Genomic DNA, 20,863 nt, shown 5'->3' on the forward strand with positions numbered 1-20,863 from the left:
GTAAAGAAAGCAAAGGCTTAAAAGGGAAGAGTCAAGAGCCTCCCTTTTGACAAAAGTAGCCTATTTCGACAGCTGATTCCCTCTTCTAAAAGCATACGGCACACATAAAATAAATACAGGTCACAAAAATTAACAAATCATCATAACTGTCTAATACATCCTGGGCTGGCTGCGGAAAAACAAGATCATTTTGGATTTATATCTCTAAGTATGGGATTTCCTGGACAGCTAATATCCACAAACAATCAAACACAGAGGACCATGAGAAAGAAGCAGCATTATTTCAAATTTGAGCTGAGAGTCGTGATTTTTAAAGGGCTGAAACAGGAACTGGAGCTGAAATCTGAAGCAAGTAAATTCCTTTACTAGGCACTGATGGACACTGTTGTGTTTCTCTTGGCCTTGGCCGAGGCTTTTAGGTCACTGAGTTTTAGATATTACAGCAGATGAAAATCTTAGAACCACAGAAACTTCAAAAATGACAAATACCTTGAAATTGTCCCCCATCCTCAAAAAAAGATAAAAAACTAATGATAACTCTCTAAAAAAAAGAGTCAAACCTTTTTATGAGACCTGTTGCCAATATTAGTGCCACCGAATGATCTCATCTTTCATTCTGGCTAAATTCCAACACACAATTTCATTAACCCAGGTACTGCAGGTGATAAAACTCATTTTTCCCTAAAGAGACAGCTAAAAAGTACCAGTTATACATTTATGAAGTACCAGCAATCAAAATTATGGATTTTCTAAAAGGTTTTTAACTACTTTTATTGAAAGGAAAATCGCTGTCTCAGACTTTTGTGACACTATTGCTAATAATAAATTTTACCATTTAGACATCGCAGTAATATGGTAGACAGTGTCAATAAAAGTATGAAACAAAGATGATCCTTGTCTCTTAAGTAATGCTTTCTGATTACACACCGGAAATTATAACGTGAAACATAAACTAAGAGCACCTTAAGAGATAAAATGCAGTAACGCAAGGCAGCGCAGTAACGCAAGGCAGCGCGCCTCACCGCATGTGCGTGCCTGGGCAGCCGCTGCAGGCCACGGGCAGGGCCCGAGGTCTCTCCTGGCAAAGTCCCACACTCGCCCTCAGAGGAAAAAATATTCCTGTACGGGCAGCTGAAAGGGCATGTTGTGGTGCAGGACAGAGTGCCTGGCCCGCTGGGGAGCGGGGTGGCGCTGGGACGCCCTAAGAAGTGGGGTGCAGCGGGCCCAGCAGTGAGCGGGGTGCTGTAGGCCCAGCGGGGAATGGGGTGCCACCAGGGAGCTGGGTGCCACTGGGGAGTGGGCTGCCGTGGGCCCACCGGGGAGTGGAGCGCTGCTGCAAAGCGGGGTGTCGTGGGCCCAGCAGGGAACGGGGTACTATCTGGGAGCGGGGTGCTGCCGGGGAATGGGGTGCCATGGACCCCTCCGAGAGCAGGGTGCAGTGGGCCCAGCAGGGAATGGGGTGCCGCCGGGGAGCGGGGTGCTGCTGAGGAGTGAGGTCCTGTGGACTCCCCCAAGCAGTGGGGTGCCGTAGGCCCAGCAGGGAGAGAGGGGTGCTGCTGAGCAGCGGGATGCCGCTGGGCAGCGGGGTGCCGCGGGCCCCCCGAGAAGCAGGGTGCCGCCGGGCAGCGGGGTGCCGCGGGCCCCCCGAGAAGCGGGGTGCCGCCGGGCAGCGGGGTGCCGCGGGCCCCCCGAGAAGCGGGGTGCCGCCGGGCAGCGGGGTGCCGCGGGCCCCCCGAGAAGCGGGGTGCCGCCGGGCAGCGGGGTGCTGCAGGCGCCCCCGAGAAGCGGGGTGCTGCCGGCGCCCCCGAGAAGCGGGGTGCCGCCGGCGCCCCCGAGAAGCGGGGTGCCGCCGCGCAGCGGGTGCTGCGGGCCCCCGGGGGCGCTGCCCGTCCTCCCCACGGCGCGCTGCCCCTCGCCGGGCGGCCGGCAGCAGCAGGGGGCGCTGTGGGACCTGGCCCGCCCCGGCCTCCCCGCGCCGCCGCGGCGGGCCCGGCCCCCGGCCATGTCGGCGGGGCCGGCCGGCAGGTTGGGAGCCCGGCGGGGCCGGCGGCGGCGGAACGGCAACTCGGCGGGCTGGGCCAGGGCAAGGTGGCTGCGACCCCCGCCTTCCCCGCCGTGAGCGGGACGGGCGTCCTGGGGGCAGCACCTCGGCGGGGCCCTGCGGGAGCCGCTGAGCAGCGCCAGCCGGCCCGTCCTCTGCCCTCCCAACTCCGCTGCTGCGCTAACTGCGGATGATTTCACTGCAGAACATTTTGACATGCAAATGATAGCAATTAATGCCTTTGCAACAATTTATGATTTCCGGCCTCCTTCAACATGTATTAGCATATACCTGGTTTCTTTAATATACACTTTGTTTTTCCAAAACCACAAACATAGTTGCTGGAATTTCATGTGGAAGTGCTTAAGGGGTTGAAAGTTAACACCTTTGTGAGCCGAGCAGTCTCACAGTTGCTGCTAAACAAAAGCCTCTTTGTAGAAGCTTTCTCGAAATGTTTTCTTAACATGTTCCAAGTAGTTTTAGGCAGGCAACTAAAGTAAACAAGATGTTACCATGATAAAAACACTTGTGAAAACATTACAGAGCGCACTTAGTAGTTTCTTTCACATAAACTCCCCTTCGTTTCATCAAAGTTAAATGCACATGAAGCAGATTACCGGCATCGCTGCAATACAGGGCTGCAAGATCTCTCCAAAGGTATATTTTAAAGAACATACTTGATTTAAAAATGGAATAGCCACGATTAAGCATATCTAAACCATAATAAAATTAAAAAAAAAAAGAAGAGAGTGTGTGTGTGTGTGTGTGTGTGAATAAACCCCTACTCAGTTTTCTCCTTCATCCCTTTGCCCTGGATGCCTGGATATCTCGCTGAATAAACCACCCTCCCTCCCATAGGGATTTCCTGAACCACTTGCCATGTAAGGGGTATATATTTCTATCTGCAACGGTCTTTAAACACATGCAAATGAAATCAAGGATATAGTCAATTTTGAAGGAAAGTCGCTCTGTGCTACTAATTGCTCCTTTCGTTGCCGCCTGTGAGACGGGCCCTGGTTAACACACGAGACACGTGTGCACCCTCCAGCCCTCACCTTGCTTCCCGCAGCTTGGCAGAAGGCCATCAGGTCACCGCGGTGAGACTGGACTTGTTTTTGTTTTTAAGCTGGGAGAGTATTCTGGAGCATGCAGGGTGCTACCGTTTCATTAGGCATAGCAGCAGCCCCTGCTGCTATCAGTTAGCTCTAACTGATACTGCATCGCATGATAACCAATGGCCAATGGATTAAAAAAGAAAAAAAGGAAAAAAACAAACAATGCTAAAACTGCAACTTATTTCAAAAAGAAATAGGGAAATAAATTCGTACAATAGCCCATGTATCTGCTGGTTCTGATAAGCATCCTCCTGTTGGCTGTGAGTGAAAGACAACTAGGATCGTTATTTGTACAGTATTTATCTTTGAAATCAAGGGCCCTGTGGTGTACCTCACCTTGGGAACAAACACTACAGAACGATCACAGAAGAGTGTCAAATCTCTGGTTTTGATTTACCAACAGTTATGATATTTCTTCCTCAGGAGGAAAAGAAATGAACCATGTTTTAGACCTGCGAGTCCTTTTTTCTCCCTTAACTGTAGAATCATTTTATTGGCATACAGGGCTTTCATTCCACATGTAACTTCTCTTTGCTTTTTCTAACAGGCCTTTTGACTGAGGTAAGTGAAATTAAGCAATGCTCAATTGATACACGGGCTGTATTCCTCTTGGTAAACAAGAGCTTTTCTCTTGAGGGGGACTGTCGAAAGAGCTTCACGGATTATACAAGTACCAGAAAGAAACTTTAAGCATCTACCTGTTATCTTTTCACTGAGTAATGAATTCTGATAAATGGCAATATAATTTAAGGACAGACGCTCCACAGGAGACTTGGAAGGGTACGGTATCGTTTTATGAAGCAACGCTCACTTCCTAACAGTGTCAATACACTGCTCGGGGACATTCATTTCTGCATTCGTTCTAGGTTAAATATCACTCCGAACAATAAGACTTTGTCTGGACACTGTAGAATTTGGATAATGAGAAAATTTACACGAACCGATGGGTTTAAGAAAGTCACACGAAATATTTCTGTTGAAAGGTTTCAATGGGGAAAAAAAGAAGATTGATGATAAGTGAGTGATAAAAGAACCAGAACTGTTTGAGCTGGGAGTAGATGGGGGCCACGTCAGGTCCAGCCTGGGTCAGTAATGGTTTTCAGGTTGTTCCTACCCATAGATTGCCCCAACCATGTCCTCCAGGTGTATTGGTGGACTTGGACTACTTACTGAAACATCTCCAAAATACCATATAAAAATCAGCCTTGTCTCTACCCATGCCAGATGACCTAAGGGCTGTATTTTCTACGCATGGTCACGTCAAGCAGTCCGCTGCTCTGTAAGAAATCTTCCCAAAACCAACAGATCTAATCTGGACCAGGGCACCAGCACAGAAAACTAAATTGGCATAATCTGACTTTATGCAACTACACACAACGTTCTGATACCATGGCACCTTTCCCCTGCATTAAGTGCAACAAAAATTACAGTTGTTTTAAAGGTCTAAATGGTATAGTTTGGCATATGAATATGAATGAGCTGGGAAGTATGGTGAGATTAGCATTTATTTCACTTAAGTGAACAACAGGATGAATTACAAGAAATGAGGCCATCCTTCATGGAAATTTATGACTAGCACCTTTTTATTTTGTAATCCCCCTGTAATGAGAACTTTCTCATTACTGTACCATTCCTTACTTGTAACATATGTTTATATTAGGACCAGTGGTGCTTCTACTGAATTCAGGAGGGTTTTGCCACTGGGAGCAGAACTGGCCCATTCTGTTCCGAGAGCAAAAACCTATCTGTATCATCTAACATCATCCAACAAATATCCTCTGCTTGCTGTCGTTCTTCCCTCCCTCCCATAAAAATCTAGGGAACTGCTCCACAAAGAATAGATACAGATGAACGCTGTTGGAATGAATTCTACTTAGCTGTCCTGAAGAATCCCATGTATTTATGTGGACTAACTTCATGAGATCACTACCATAAGTGGGAGCAGAATTTGTCCCTTTTGTGCATTTAAACCATAAACATTGCTTGGGCAGTTGGTCTTTTGTGATCTTAAAACTGAACAGCCACAGTACTTTAGAAAAGATCAGTGTCTGAACCTCCAAGAACCTGGATGCACCCAAAGCGTACGTGTACCTGGTGATCTACCCAGACAAAAACTCTTTTGTGATGGGAATGCTCTGCTGCACCTTGGAGGGGTGAGGCTGATGGTTTAGCTGTGGAGCAGCCATGTGTAAGTTATTAGAGCTCTGTTGGTCCTTCCCTGCATCGGGATGCACGCATTACCACATACTACTCCATAATGCACTGTTTATACAACGCCTAAAACTGTGTTTTTTGGCAGCAAGGAAAAGGTCTGCAGCAAACTGCAGGGGCCCAATTAATATAATTATAGTTTATTTTTAGTAGTGTAGACTTTGTTCATTAGTTATTTATTTGACATAAATTAAATTTCATGTGATGTTCTGCAATTCTCTGTTCAATTACGGAGTTAATTTAAGACTAAATTTCTAAATTAAACTGAAATCAAGGTTAAATCAAGGTTGTGTTGTTTACATTATCAATACTGCAACTGAAAAGGTATTTAGATAAATAAATAAAAAAAAAAAAGCTGCGGAACTGCAAGCACTCTATTTTACAGTAGAACACTGAGCAAGACCACACTTTCCCCATGGGGCTAATTTACTATCCCCTGTTAAAACGTTCTTGAGCCTGATCCAAAAGCCACTGAAGTGAAAGGGAGCTCTCTGTTGACTTCAATGGGCTTTGCATCAGGCCCATGGTGAGTGACAGCACACAAAATCTCAGGGCATGCTTTCTGCACAATGCAAGCGCCAAAAAAACCATCCTTACTTTAGAAACGACTGGAAGTCTTCACATACTGCTTCACAGCCTGGCCATTTGCATACGCCGTGTCCATAGAGCGGATGGCTGTGTGAGTGCTCCTCGTGGGATAAACTAGAGGAGAGAAAAAGAGAAAAAGTGGCGTAACTGAAGGTACCGCACCAATTAATCTTCACAAAGACTCTTAAGCAGCAAACAACAGATCCTGAAACATACCTAACATCTCACGGTACCCACCTGACTCTGCCCATGGTTTTTCAAAACAGAATTAAATACCATTTGCACTGCAAAACGTGTCATTCTTACTTAGCTATCCTCCTACATTTCATTCATTAATTAAAAGCTTTGTAAAGAATTTAAATTAACATGGACGGGGGAGAAATCATTTGACAGACCTGCTTAACATCCTGCTTGATATTTTGCTAAGAAATTTACGAACATCTCATATTTACAATTCAACTTCATCAGGAAGAAAAGTCATCTCCATACAGCAGTGTATTCTTGTAACACAATACAACCGGACCTGAGGCTTTCCTCATCGCTATAGAAAGAGGAAAAACATCAAGTTTGCAGCCTTGGCTTTCCCACCATGTTATTTATTTATTGGGTTGGGTTTGTTGGTTAGGTTGGGGATTTTTTTCCCCCCACCATTTTGGGGTGGGTTTTTTTTCCCCTCCCCTCTCACAGGCTGTTTCTTTGCCCAAGTGCAGCCACCTTATGTCCCTTCAAGAAGATTCAAGATGTATTTTCAAATGCAAAATTCATCATTAAAAAAGGAACCATGTAATCAAAGGATTCCTTGGTACCAGGGGTTAGTGGGGGCTATTAACCTCACTAAGATTTGGCAGAAACGTCACAGAGCTTTCTAAGTACTGACATGAGGGTTAAATAAAAAAAAATAGTACGAGCACTAAGGGGTTAATCCTTCAGCGGGATTCCAATCAATACGTAATGATTTGGCTGCACTGATCCAAGTCATGAGACGCTTTGATCCCGGCCATGTGGTGCTCAGGGAAATGTATCTGTTGCACTAACTGATGAACCATATTCTAAAATATCTTCTTTATTCAAGTTCTGCATGGAAACTTCTTAAGTAAAGGAATTATTTTTGCAACAATTTCCATAACCTTAGGTGACTTTAAAAATAAAATGTCAAAATAATATTGAAATCTCTATTTTATGTTCACACACATATCTATTTTTCATAGCAAATCTTTTTGCTACAGTATGCCTGGGCTGTATTATGAACTTCAAACATACACAAAGGATATGAACACATACCAGCATCTAGGTGTGGCTTTTATGACTTATTTTATGCTGCATTACAGGTAACGTTATGGATAAACACCAACTTTTTGCCATTTTACTTTTATACACGTGGAAATGCTGTTTATTCTCATTCTGTAATAATATCTGCCTGCATACAGTAACAAAACTGTGTTCTTACTTCTGATGCACTGGATAGCAAGATAAAAGCATAGAGCAGCCCTGAGATGTTATTCCAAATGCAATGAATTTGCAAAAGCAATTCTTGCCCAGGTTCTGCCACTCCCAACATTAGGCCCAGCGAGAATCTGAAGATAACTGAAGGTGATTTTTAAAATTATTTTAATCTTTTTAAATTATATTTCAAAAAAGGTAAATCTGACTGGAAAACATATTATGAGTTGTACATGAACCTAGTTCATTATTTCATTAAAAATCTTACTTTTGGCTGTTTGCAAATAGTTCTTCAGGCATAAACAAATGCATGTGCAAGGTAATTTCCTAAAAAACCTAACAACTGTAGGTGAACAGACTTACAAAGCCCTTGTCTATATAAAGTAGTGTCACACTGGTTTAACTTTATCAGGTTTCTAAGAATGCTCAAGTGGGGAGAAGCTCTATCAGTTAAGTGTTTAAAAGAACAAAGGGACCAATACATTCCTTGCAAGGAAATTAGAAAAATACACACGTTTCCTCAGCTGAGAAAGAGGGAGGACGGCTGAAGGAACACCGTCCACCCAAGCCAGGCAGGCATATGGTCAAACACCCTCCATCCACAACAGAAAAGAGTAATTCAGAAAATAATGAGCTTTATAATCTGCTTCCATACCTGAACACAGCAAAGGGTGAGAAAGTAGCCTTCCCTGTTAACACTCTATTAAAGTCCACGAAGACTACATATGACAGTTAGGATTTCAGTCTGTTTGGCAGAACCCAAAAAAAATGGCAGCGTATTAATTTACACAGTGCGTGTTCCCCGTACACCAGGATGCCTGCAGAAACGCTGTGTGACGCCAAGTAAGGAGTCAGTCCCCTGTGGGTTTTAAGCACTGTAAATCTCATTATAATATCAACAGGAGTCACATGGCTTAAGCCCCCAGCAGGGTTTTTTAAAGTTTCTCTGTGAAAGCCTAAAGGCCATGGCCAAGTCAACGGAAAGAGCCCTACCGAGATTTGTATTTATTTTTTAAATCCAAGTGCAAATCTCTTTTTCTTTCCAGGGAACTTGCACAAGACAAGACAAACTATGTAGGACATGATACCCTGGTATTGTGTCCAAAGAAAATGATGGAATGACCAAGAGAGTATCAAACTGTAAACGACGCTCAGGATGTCAAAGTCCAGTGCTGTCAATAACCAGAAAGATCGGTGTTGACTGTAAATGGGAACTTAAAAGGTCATTTCGCTAACACGATGCTAAGTGTAACATACTTAACACCTACGTATGGCTTCCACTGCCACTCGACAAAACAGAGCAACTTCAACTTACCAAAACAGACACTTCAAAAAGAAAAAAAAAAACCCTCAAAACTGAAAGACAAATGCAGTCCGCTCCCTCCGTAGGCAGCGTGGCTTTCCAAAGGCAGCTACTTCCATCCCGCTCGAGGGGGGGGTTCACCAGCACCTTGCTGTGACCTTTATGTGTCAGTATCAGATTACTGCTATTTTATCCATCCCATTTTTGATGATACTATAGATTGCCACTTGTTCCCTGATACAGCCTTAAGAAGCACCTCAAAACAAAACAAAGAGCGGGTTGATCGAGAGGCGGATGTAACGCACAAAGGATACAGCCAGTGGAAATGAATGGAGAACTCTGTTGTACTGATCTAAGCACTCACTTTGTTTGAGCAAATAGAGGTGGAAAATGAAGATTTTAATCCAATACATAAACAAACAGCTTTGTGGGCACAACACAAATCTATAATCTTAAATTGTTCAGTGATATTTTGTCTGCGTGCAAGCAGTTTCTGGAGTCTGGATGCATCCTTGGTCTCGCTGCCGGAACAGACTTTTAGAAGATCTGAACATTGGCAAGCAGCAGCAAGTTTTAGGTCTGTTTGATTTCTAATGACACATTAGAGTAGGTGTTTGTTTCTGTCACCTTCTCCTTCCCAGGAACGCATATTCATGGTTGAGTACTGGTGATGCAACACTAGTTAGTGGAAGTGATCTTATAAAAAGACATAATTTTCAAAGAAGTGAAGGAATAAACAATGTAAAAATCAAGATTATGTGGGTTTTTTCACTTCTCATAAGGTATTTCCATACAAAAGCCTTAACACAACAGAATTATTTCCAAGTAATGCAATAGTGCAGCGTTATTACATCGAAGTACAGCAAATAACCCGCTGGCAAGTAAAACCTCTTGCGTAAGTCAGCTTACTCATGACATACGACAGAGTAACGAAAGCCATGTGGGAAGCTGAAAACTGCCTAAGTGTCCACTTATTTTCTGCTGCCTCCAGCCTTACTGGAAACCCCAGTAAGGAAGGGAGGAGAGGAGGGCCAAGCACTTCCACAGCTCCGCTGTGCTTGCTGGACAGAGGAGAGGGTTTTTTCCTCCGCCTTCTTCAACCTATGTTGCTTCATAACCCTGAGGATCTCCAGAGGGTCTGGAAGCAAATTCACCACCTGCTCTGACAGGGACAGCTGCCGACACCGGTACTTGCACAGCCACACTCACCCAGACCGTTTCATTTTTGGAATACAGCTGCAGTGCTACAGTGTCACTGAAGAATCACACCCTGGGACACAAAAGCAGGGGAGGCAGGGAAACCACAGACAGCTAAGCCCCGATGGAGAGTAAAAATGACAGTATACCCCAAAGGGAGGCAGGAACACATTGGATATTCGGGGAAGTAGTGGCGAAAGAACTAGCATGAAAGCTACCCATGCTGTGTGGTTTAATTCAACCCATACTTACTGACTGTGTGAAACTGGGTACCACACTTGTACATACTGGCCAGAAAGTCACGGGTGAATATAAATACCAGCTAAGCAGAAGCCTCAGTAATAGTACTTCTGCCACACAGTGGACCATATTTTAAATATTCATGATGCTGACATACTCCGTATTCCACTCTCTCTCTCTTCCACATCTGCTTGGGCCCAACGATCTTCACCAAAACACTGGGGGAAGTCACTGATGTAGAGAAGCACCCTTGGTTTTCTATTACGATTATGAAGCATCTGCTCGGGTTCTAACAGCGCAGAGAACATGCCTGAGCCACCTGCATGCTGAAAAAAATCAATACCACATCTCCTTTCCTCTTGGAAGGGGTCTGAGCACAGCACCCACAGAAATTGCAGAATTTACTTGTTTTTTTTTATTTTTTATTTTATTTCTCAGGGGCAATGGGAAGCAACCTCATATTTTCCAGCTGCCATGAAACCAATGTCGGTGTACAGTCCAGGCTGGAGGGCAGGGCTCAGTCTCACACCAAGTTGCCCCTCAGTCTGATGTGGATGGCACAGCCATTGAGGCAAAATGTCATGATTTAAGTCCTGTACAGGAGGAGGAGGCACACAACTGGGAACCAACATGAGTTTCTCATATTTGTGACTGTCTGGTGAGCTCCAAAGCTCATCAAAAGGCACCGATGGAATGAAGTTGGTGAAAATGTCACAATTCTCTGAGACAGAAACACTCACTGTATTTGTTTTAAAAAAAAAACAAAACAGAAGCAGTAATTATTAAATCCTGGCACCAAGTGCACTCAAATGCAAATTCCTGTCTTCATGGCAAAACTAACTCAATAAAGGTGTGTTTTACAGTGAAGTTGCAGTGGTGCAAATCCCTCTGATATCTTACTAAGGTGGTTTAGCACCTCCTTCCTCTCTAAACCGTGAATTAAAAAAACAGTATTTTTTAAAAAATCAAGAAAAGTATTAAGCCATATAACTGAAATGGACTGCTTCTAGATATTCATGCTTCTGTCCATGCCTCAGTAAGTGCCCAGAAATCAGGTATTTGACCTGAACACAGAACTGTGAGCAGGGTAAATGCCTCTCCACCGCTGGATAAAGCTTAGCAGAGGGTCACAGGCCTTTGGGAGAGGTGGCATTTGATGTGTGTGGCCAGTGACAGCTTTCCAGAACTGGCCTGCAAATTTTTGGATGCTTTTTAAAGCTGCACTTCTCCCCTTCCTCATCATTTTAGTCCACATCCAGACCTAGGACTAGAAGAAGCTCATGTTTTACATCAAGCCCTATTGGAAGTAACAGGAGTGGTATATTACATTTTAAATGACTACACCAATTTAAGACAAATCAAGTTAAAACTGCTGCCTACAGGCTGAAATCCTGTCTTCTAATCGGTGTGCGCTAACTTGTATACTCCGGTATACTCCGGGGCTGGGGGCGGGGAGGGGGGGGGGATAAAAATAAATGAGCAGAGCCATGGCAACACTGTTGTAACACAAGGCCAGCAATGCACCCCGAATCACTGCCCCCCACCCTTACACCTCCTGCAACACTACTCTCTAAATGCCTGTTACAAGGAGAGCACTGGAGCATTTGCAGCAAGATCAAGACAAAATCTGGTTAGCATTCCCCTTCTCTTCTGCCTCCCATCCCCACTGCAGAGACTATAACCAGACTGGATAATTATATGCATTATCTTCTGGTTTTGATCTATGCACTGATGGTTTGGATTATTAATCAACATTATGACCCTCTAGCACCAAGAGTACTATACACTTCTTCCAGGAGCACCCCCTCCTGCAACCCTGCCGCACAGCTGACACAGGCCCGGCCAGCCACTGCCCTACATCCTTTCCTTGGAGGAGCTGAACGTATTTCTAGACCATTTAAAAGAAATACCCGTTGCAGAAAACCCAGTATTGAATCCATCACTCATTTCAGGTGGAAGGTCCATTCCTGCACTTGAATTAACGAGTTTCTCTACTATTTAAAACTCTTATTTTTTATTTCAGGCTTGTGCCTAGGTACTGTAGTGAAAAGTACATCAAATATACCCAGGCACACACGATTTGAAACGCTGGATTTTAAATTCCAGCACTGCTAACTAATGAGAACAATTTTTTCCCTCTTCTTCTTTGTAGCATCATTTCATGTACTTACATACCATAATCACATCCTCCTAGAGCCTCTATTTTTCCTGGGTGTAGATCTTTAATTCCCTTTAATCTGTCTTCATAGCCTATTCCCTCCAACTCCTTTATCATCCTAGCTGCTCTCCTCTGTATTTGCTCCAGCTTCTCTTTATCCTTTCTGCAAGAGAGTGGCCAATTGTACATCACACTCCCAAAGTGGTTTAACTGGTTCTGCATAAAGTAGAACAGGAAAAAAGGAGGACTCGGATGCAACATGCATGTTTATGCTTCCCATGACTGCATTTACCTTTTTAACTGAGACATGGCACAGTGTGTCCCACCTTCATTTCTCAACCCCGATTATGCCTCAGCCATTTCCCACACAACTGATGCTGAGCAGCTGACGTGTCATGTCAAACCCGCAGTTCGGAATTTTTATTTCCTAGCTGGGCTACTTTCTACTTATCCCTGCTAAATCTCATTTTATTCCTCTCTGAACAGCCTCCTAATTTATTCAGATGAAAACGGATTGATTCAGTATCTTAGTTTAATTAGGAAAAAAATGCGATCCTACCACTTTCTTGGGTTTTGCGGGCTTTCTTTCTGTGATGTCTTTTTTTCTTTCCTTTTTTTGAACTGACTTTCAGCACGGCAGCCCCATTCCTCTTACACACCCAATTCACAGGACAGAGGGAGGTGGCAATGGCGTGGCTTTGGCCCCAATTCAGCAACGCTTTTAAGAACATGCGCAAGTTTAAAAACACAGGATTAGACCTTGGACATCACCGAGACGGAGGTGTAAAATTACAAACGTATATACACCCTTTGTAAGAAGATCCTGTTTGCCAACCTTATTTTACTGTAATTTATATTCTGTTGTTACATTTAAATTTACAGTAAAAGAAAACAAAGAAACAAGATCTATTCTTGTTTAACAAAATTATATTGGTACATTTAGAGTGGAGGCAAGTCTTTCACCCTGACATAAACCGGCGATACGTCAACAGATACAATTTAACTGATTATTCATATGAGTATTTTTCACCCCTGTGTCCCACAGGCACAACAAAACCCAGGCAGAAGGTGACTGTCACATCACATACAGCCGGGCAGCTCACTGGGTGAGACTTCGCCCACCGCACACCCCTGCGGCAGCTAGGAAAGTGCCCTTGGGGAAAATGTTTATGAAAACATAATTAAGATAAATAATGACTCCAAGGGAGAAATACAGCTAAAGCACTGAATTCTCTCTGCCACATGCTTTCCCTCTGAAGCATGCTATTTAAAAAAGCACTAAAATCGAGAGGACACAAGCCGACTTCCCCAGGGAAGTGTGCTGAATCATACAGGTAGTGTAAATATCATATGCTGCTGCAGGTGCTAGGCAGTCTATTTGTTTGTGTTTACTAAAAGGCATAACAAATAGTCACACTAAAACAGAACAACATTTGGCATTGGAATGATAGATACCAGAGCAGCCATAAATCACGTTCGCTCGTTTAGATATGAACCACTGTGCCACACTAACGCCTCAGCCCCCTTTTCTCAGAGAGCCCCTTTGCTGTGATTTGCCCCTCGCAGGGGCAGCATTGCAATGCAGAGCATGGAGAGGCTCAGCATCGCTCCTGAAGTACCGCGCTCCCAGGAAAAGCCATGCAACATTGGTGGGGACAGGGAAAGGAAGAAAAAAAAAAAAAAAAAAAAGAAAAAAAAGACACAGACTTGCGTGACATATATGGCCAGCTCACATCGTTTACAGCTTTGCAACTTGCGAGTTAATTCACAGTATAAACAACGAGGAAAATGTTTCTTCCAAGCAAGACTTCCTGTAAACTGTTCCTTAGAGCGGCGCTGGGCGCAGGGCTGGTGCACCTGCTGATTAACCATGCGCTACAAGAATAAACAACAACCGAAGCCAGCGAGATTGTTCTGGAATTTGCTCAGAGCTGATTTTTCTTCCCCCATGTTATAAATTGGATTCTACAATAAAACAAACAGCAGAACATAGGTTGCCGAGAGTTAAAATCTACTTTTTACACTACATTGACCACAGCACCCACAGGCACAGCTACAATGTCTTTCTATGAATGGGACAGATTGCCATATGGATGCAGACACTGAACAAGCTGTACAACTCCTGGCGACAAGTGCCTAGGGGACTGTCCTATATTAGCACCACCTGTGCTGTGGAAATTGTGCTCTGTGTATGAAATGGTATTTAAGGGCCTATCATGATGTTATTTTTGAGTACACACAAAAAGGAAAATTACAGTTAAAAAGAATTTGCTGGCTAGCGGATCTGTTGCTCAGTTCCCAAGATCATTTCCCAAAGGAATAGTTATCTTCTTTATTCATGCAGCCCAAAATGACAAGCTGCAACACATATTAGCGGTTTCCCTGCCTGGGCTTATACCATCATTTTAATGAGAAGAATACCCTTCAAAATATACGTATGTCTTTCCTGATCACACAGACGAAATTACAGCCCTCCCACCTTAAAAACACCAGCTACACGGGAAAAACACCCCATGGCATTACACAAACGTTGCTCCAGCAGCAAGTGATGCAATATAAATTTTCCTTGGGCTCCTTCTCCCACCCCTCAACATGCAGCAGGTAAAGCCACAAATCCTGATTACCAAATTTCAATGTGCATCTCCCTGCTTTGAAAATATAACTCTGCCTGACTGACAAAAATAGAGCTCCAGCTTAGCACAAGATGTCGAGGGAGGGGGGAGAAGGGAGAGGAGGTTTGCGCAGTACCTAGCTGCTCTATGAAAAGAGAGAGCCTTCCCCCTCTCCAAACTGCAAGAAAAAAAAGGATGCCAAGAAAAAGTAAAGTAAAATAAATTGAATTAAAGAAAAACAGTTGTAAAGTGAACATTACAACCTGGGAAAAATGATGTCATTTTATTGAGAAACTCATTTTTTTCCATTAAACCATAGTGAAACGGATAAAGTTTATACAGCTTAATGGTGGAGTTTTACTTTAAATGCTACTCAATATCTTAGCAGTACAATATAACATGATATAACAGCTGTCATACTAACTGCTCAATTTTTATTGAACAGCAGAGAAAATAGTCACACAAAAAAGCACCTAACTTCTCCTCTACTTTTATGGCATTTTCAAGGGTGTTTCTTTTCCACTCTCAGGCTGCGATACATATGATAAAAAAAATAACACAGCTCTTCATTAGCTCCCTGCTCAGCTCTTTAGGATAATCAGATCTCCTAAGCAAATGCTGAGGAAGGACAACTTGCACACAGGAGGAAATAAAAAGAAACAGGAATCCACGGCGCAGTAAAACAAAAACAGGTTCCTTTTTAAGACTACTACATAAACACCTCTAATAAAAGAAGAGGACAAATTTTCATTGGACTTTTAAGTATTTAGACAGGAATGTTTTAGTAAAAGTTTAACTGCAAAGTGCATGCAATTAACAGAAAGCCATCAGCTATTTCTTTGGTATGTAAAAATAGCATTAAGCTGTATTAAATGCACGTGTAAGTATCTCAGTTGCAAGAAAAGGGAGGAGATATGCAAAGCACTCAGATATCAAACAATGATCTGTTGGCCAGATGGAGGAATAAAACAATACATATGCTAAAATTTGGAAAAGTTGTGTTCGGCGTCTGCCAAGGCTCACCCAATCTATTTTAAGTGCTTTTTGATACATTAGCTTAGTGTTTGGAGTTGTACAACTGATGGTTATTACGTGGGACCAGAAAGCAGCCAAGCGTTGGAGTGCCGGAGCTCCCCGATGCCGGGGCAGCTTCCCCAGGGCGGCCAAGCGTCAGACAGCACCTTCCTCAGCAAAGGCCCGCACACAGACCGGTTAACTTTGTATCTTTTGTAGGGAAAAACAAATAATAAAGTAGAAACAATTTTCCAGGCTTTAAGCAAAACAATTATTTGAAAAGCGTAACTTGATGGAAGCGCTCCCGGGTGCTGCAGGCACCCTACAACTTCTTCAGCAGCAGGTTTCTCAAAAACGTGAGTGCCCTGGCAGACGGCAGGCACAGGCAATGCAAAGGATGCTGCACGCCCAGATGAAAAGCACTGACAATAAAAAGTGCCTGATCTGGCTTAAAACTGAAGATGAGCAACTCCAGGTCTCAGCGATGGCTAGTACTTTTTCAAAGCTGGTAAGAGAGGTCGAAGTGACAGATGGGGAGAACATATAGTAACGGGGGGGAGGGGGGGGGGGGGGGGCAGTGAGCTCCAAGGGATCGGGTACTGGGATGCTTTGGGTTGTACCAGCACATGATAGATGGAGAGGGCCAGGCCAGCATGCTGCTCTCGCTGCTGCAGTGTCACTGTCACTGAGCAGCCCCGCAGCCATCACACCCCTACTAGGGGCAATGAGACAGAGCAGCCATGGGAAGAGCGGGATGGTTTATGGGATGCATGGCTGGGCATCCAGGCTTGGCTCACGTCTCCGGCACCAACCTGGCTCTGCAGCAAGGAAGCTGCATGGAGGCACCTGAGCTATTCAGACTCTGGGTAATAACGTCAGGGTCATGATGGGGTTTGTGTACGTGGAGCAGCTAAATACCTTCTGGGAGGAAAGTCCCCAGGAACACCCATTTCTTAAGGGAGAATGGATCCGAGGTAACCTAATCTAACGAAACTCTGCTGATGGTACTGTACGACGAGCTAAAATCAGCTGCATACAGCAACTGAGAGGAGCTGACACGGATGAGCAGATTTGGTGCTGGCACCAGTGCAGAACAAATGCCAGGGACTACACAGAGAGCAGGCCACGAGAGGATCAGGCCCTGGAAGCATATGGACTCCAGGCTGAACTGTTTTATCCCGAGTTTTAATAATGGACCAAAGTCTGTAATTCTTAATTGCACTGAATCCTAATGCCCTCATCAAAGGGCCTTGGGGTTTTGATGGAGGATCAGCTGGCATGGAAGGTAACAAGAGTCAAACACAATGCATTAAGCCTAACTAGCAGATCAGTGGTCTGCCACGCCGTTCCTCTCCATTCCCTTCAGAGCCTTCTCCAGACTCCTTCCTCCCACGACGCTGGCAAGAAAAGGCCATTTAAAAATCCCCTTGTTTATCCCATCTATTCTTCCTATGAGATGGCTGCTTGCTTAGGTGGAAGGGCAAGACTCGAGCATGGTTGTAAAGGGCATAAAGACAACAGGGGACAAACACGGGATTGCTGGCAGATGGAGAAAGGTCTCCTGGACATGCAGCCTTGACCTCCAACTCTTCACCTTACCTCTTGAAAGCACGTGCTGCCTAAAATAACAGGTCTAGACCTCCATTAACTCACTTGTTTATGCACAGCCTCCATCATCCTGTCCCTGCTGCAGTCACCACAGAACGGTGCCAGGGGATGGGACCAGCACACAGGTGCCCGCATCACTCCACAGCACCCTCAGACCTCCCGGTTCAAGCCCAAGCTGGAGCAACCTCCGCTCACTGCTATCAGTCCTGCTTCTCCAAACCTACCCACACTGGGAACATTCTCAAGCACACAGGTTTCAGGATGCCCACTGCTCCTCGGGTTATCAAGTTAGTAGTCACCTAAAGCAACCGGGCATGCACCCGTTCTGTCCTGCTGTTTTTCTTAAGAAAATAATCAAGCTTCCACCAAACAAGACGCAGTAGAACAAGATGGAAAGCGGGTACTGTCCTTGGTATTTCTAAGCACAGCAGATGTACTTAACTGGCTCCTGTTCTTTATTTATTTACTTGTGTAGAGAAAATGCTTGCTACTGAAGAAACCCAAATGCTGATAAGATGATGAGAGGTTTGCGTGCTGGTTGATGGTCTCACTTTCGCTTATCCTGAGTGAATACAAGTATCTATAACTAAATATTTCCCTTAGGGTACTGATGACTGAGGTATGTTTATTGCATTCAGTGAATTTATATATATAATCAGCACAATAAACATTATTAAATTGTCTGAGTAAAATCAAAGCATGAAACACACAGTCAGTGCTGAATTCTAATGATGCTGAATGCCCATGATTGCATGGGGAAAGGATCTTAACAAGCCTTGATTTGAGCTTTGGCATCCGCCTCACAAATCACACGAAATGTTCTCTCTTTAATAGTGCTGAATATTGATAAATGTCTCTGCACGGCACAACAGGGAAGTTGGTCTCTATTGGCAATCTTTACCAAAGTGTGTTTTTTCCTTCTCTACACTCAGGGGTTTACCCTGAATGATTTAATTATAATTTTCCTTGTGTAAGACAAATTAAAGAGGAGAGTAGGAGTGTCATACCAAAGCAGATTATTTATCTCCTTAACAGATTGCTGTGCACCAAACCCCAGAGCTGCTGCTGCTGCTACTTACAGAAACTGGGCGAAATGTGGGACAAAAGCATAGATGTAATATACATTTAAAGCCCAAATGAATGAAAGCATTAACCCATTATTTATAGCTGGAATTGTTTCATTCCTGTGAAAGCCATACACACAGAGCACGCAGAAACCAAGAGCAGCACCACGACGCTCCCCAGTGCCTGCCCAGCCGTGGAAGATGCCTCCCGCTTTCAAATGTATTTTTGCTTTTCAAACATCCCAGGGTGGCTCTGGCCACCCACCTACCGTTTGCATTTTTTGCCACGAAGGAGAACATTTGCTGTCACTCGGCTCGCAGCGCAGCAGCCCCGCAGTAGCCAGTCACCGGCGGCACCACAGCTGCATCCCTGCAGCCTGCGCAGATGACAACTTTGCTGTGCACAACTGCAAGGCTGGGCTCGCGGCACGGCGACGCGTGGGCACGCCGAGCAGCCAATGACTATTTCTCCTGCTATTTTAACCCCCTTGTTTATAAGCAAAATGTGTTTTTACCCAAGACATACAGCAGAGCTGCTGCTTGCCTGCTGACTTTTACGCAGGTGCCTCCGCTGCTGCTGCGGTCAGCCAAGTTCCTCCTGTCTCGCAGATCTCGAGCAGCCTCGCAATCTGACCCGTGGGATCAGGAACCCCATAAAACACAGCCTGAACTACCCCAGAGACATGTGCCAAAGATGACAGTGATGATAGTAACTCCCATGTAACCAACTTGCCTCCTGCAGCCCACTCCTCTCAAAAGCCCAAGAGGAAGGGAGGTGGCGAGGGGGGGAACAACAGCTTTACAGCACACCCTAAAAGTTAATGTTACCTGTATATGATTATTTATTGCTGCTGGGCAGTCGTTACGATCTGGCTGTGCTTAACCGTTAGGACACTTACAGCTTTTACTATGTGCTTTTTATTGTTGTTTAAATCGAAATAAATAGCTCTTGGTTGTACCAGACCAAGCCAACAGCCAGTTGCACAGGAGGTGCAGGAATGAGAGGGGGAAAGCCAGAGCCCAAAACCCTGCCCTGGCCAGCCCAAGCTGCGGACCTGTGCGACAGGAGGTGGAAGGGCTGGGATCTCCCTTGTGAGCCCTTCCAGCAGCCACATCGGACACGAGCTTGGGCTAGGGACCACCTCCGCAAGCCCCCGTGTATTTGCAAGCTCAGTTGTTGTGCTGAACCAGCTGGGTACAAGAACATACATGGATTTTACTACAAGTCTAGCAAACTCGTGCTCCCACCAGACTCACGATTTTTTTCCAGTCTTAACCTTTGCAATCAAAAAATTACCCAAACCCTGCTCATGTCTGTGGCCTCTTTTGGAAGTATGCTAAAATTTCACGTTCTGTGAGCTTTCAAATACACACCTGACAGCAGAGCACAGCTACTCCTTACTAACTGCTCACTCACCACCCCGAACTCCCTGCCCGTAGATAAATACCCTTTCAGAAAGGAAACTAGCGCAACACATCTCAACAAGAGGAGTTTCTGTGTCATGTGAAATCCAGGCAGGCACCACGGTGCCTGATGAGACTGCAACAAAACCCTTAAGTGCATCAGTAGGCATTCTTCTGCGTGTAGTCTCCTGCTCTACTTATGGATGAAGATGTAATTCAATCACTGCAGCAAATGGATGGCGTAAACCCTCCATATACCAAATAGAGGCAAGATAAAGCAAAGTCTGTAGCTCTCTTATTTGTATTCCTAAATACACCTACTTTTGTATTTTGATATTGTAGAGAACTCAATAGATATGTAAGAAAAGTATAATGGCAAGCTTTAACAATACACCTATCAATTCAGCCACGGAGGATTTTAAGTCTTCTAAACTAAGACACTCTCAAAAACAGTACCATGGAATGTTTATGCCTTTGTAATTAATTTATCTGGAACTTCACTAATAAAAACATATGTATCACCTTGTTTATAGATCCCAATTGCCTCCAGGCCACAATTACAGGACTCAAGACACATGGATTTCCAGTTCTGCTTGACAGTATACACAGAGAAAATTCTTACTTCAAAACATTCCTGTATTTCCACCGTATTTCAAACTAAACAGCAATGGCACACTGTTTCCTCTGCCAGACTGCCATCAGCACACAGCACATGCCTTGTTCAGTGAAAGAAGATCCATTTCACTGCATGGATTTTTATTTTATATACTCGGTAAGAAAAACATAGATAAAAAATTTATTGAAAAGTCATAAACCCATCTTGTTCAGCTCTATATGCAGCAAAAAGGGAATGTAATTGTTTAATAAA

At 44.3% G+C, this 20,863-nt stretch overlaps 1 protein-coding gene across 12 annotated transcripts in view; it reads right to left on the bottom strand.

Annotated features, from left to right (window-relative positions):
* FOXP1 (forkhead box P1) overlaps positions 1 to 20,863 on the bottom strand; it is a 391,142-nt gene that overhangs the window by 41,857 nt on the left and 328,422 nt on the right. For all 12 annotated transcript variants that reach the window (XM_037384993.1, XM_037385002.1, XM_037384992.1 and 9 more), the window contains one exon: positions 5,965 to 6,069. In XM_037384993.1, the coding sequence (XP_037240890.1) occupies positions 5,965 to 6,069 (105 nt within the window). The remainder of the gene's footprint in view (positions 1 to 5,964; positions 6,070 to 20,863) is intronic.

This window comes from Falco rusticolus, chromosome 4 (genome assembly GCF_015220075.1).
Source record: "Falco rusticolus isolate bFalRus1 chromosome 4, bFalRus1.pri, whole genome shotgun sequence".
In the NCBI taxonomy this organism is placed as follows: domain Eukaryota; kingdom Metazoa; phylum Chordata; class Aves; order Falconiformes; family Falconidae; genus Falco; species Falco rusticolus.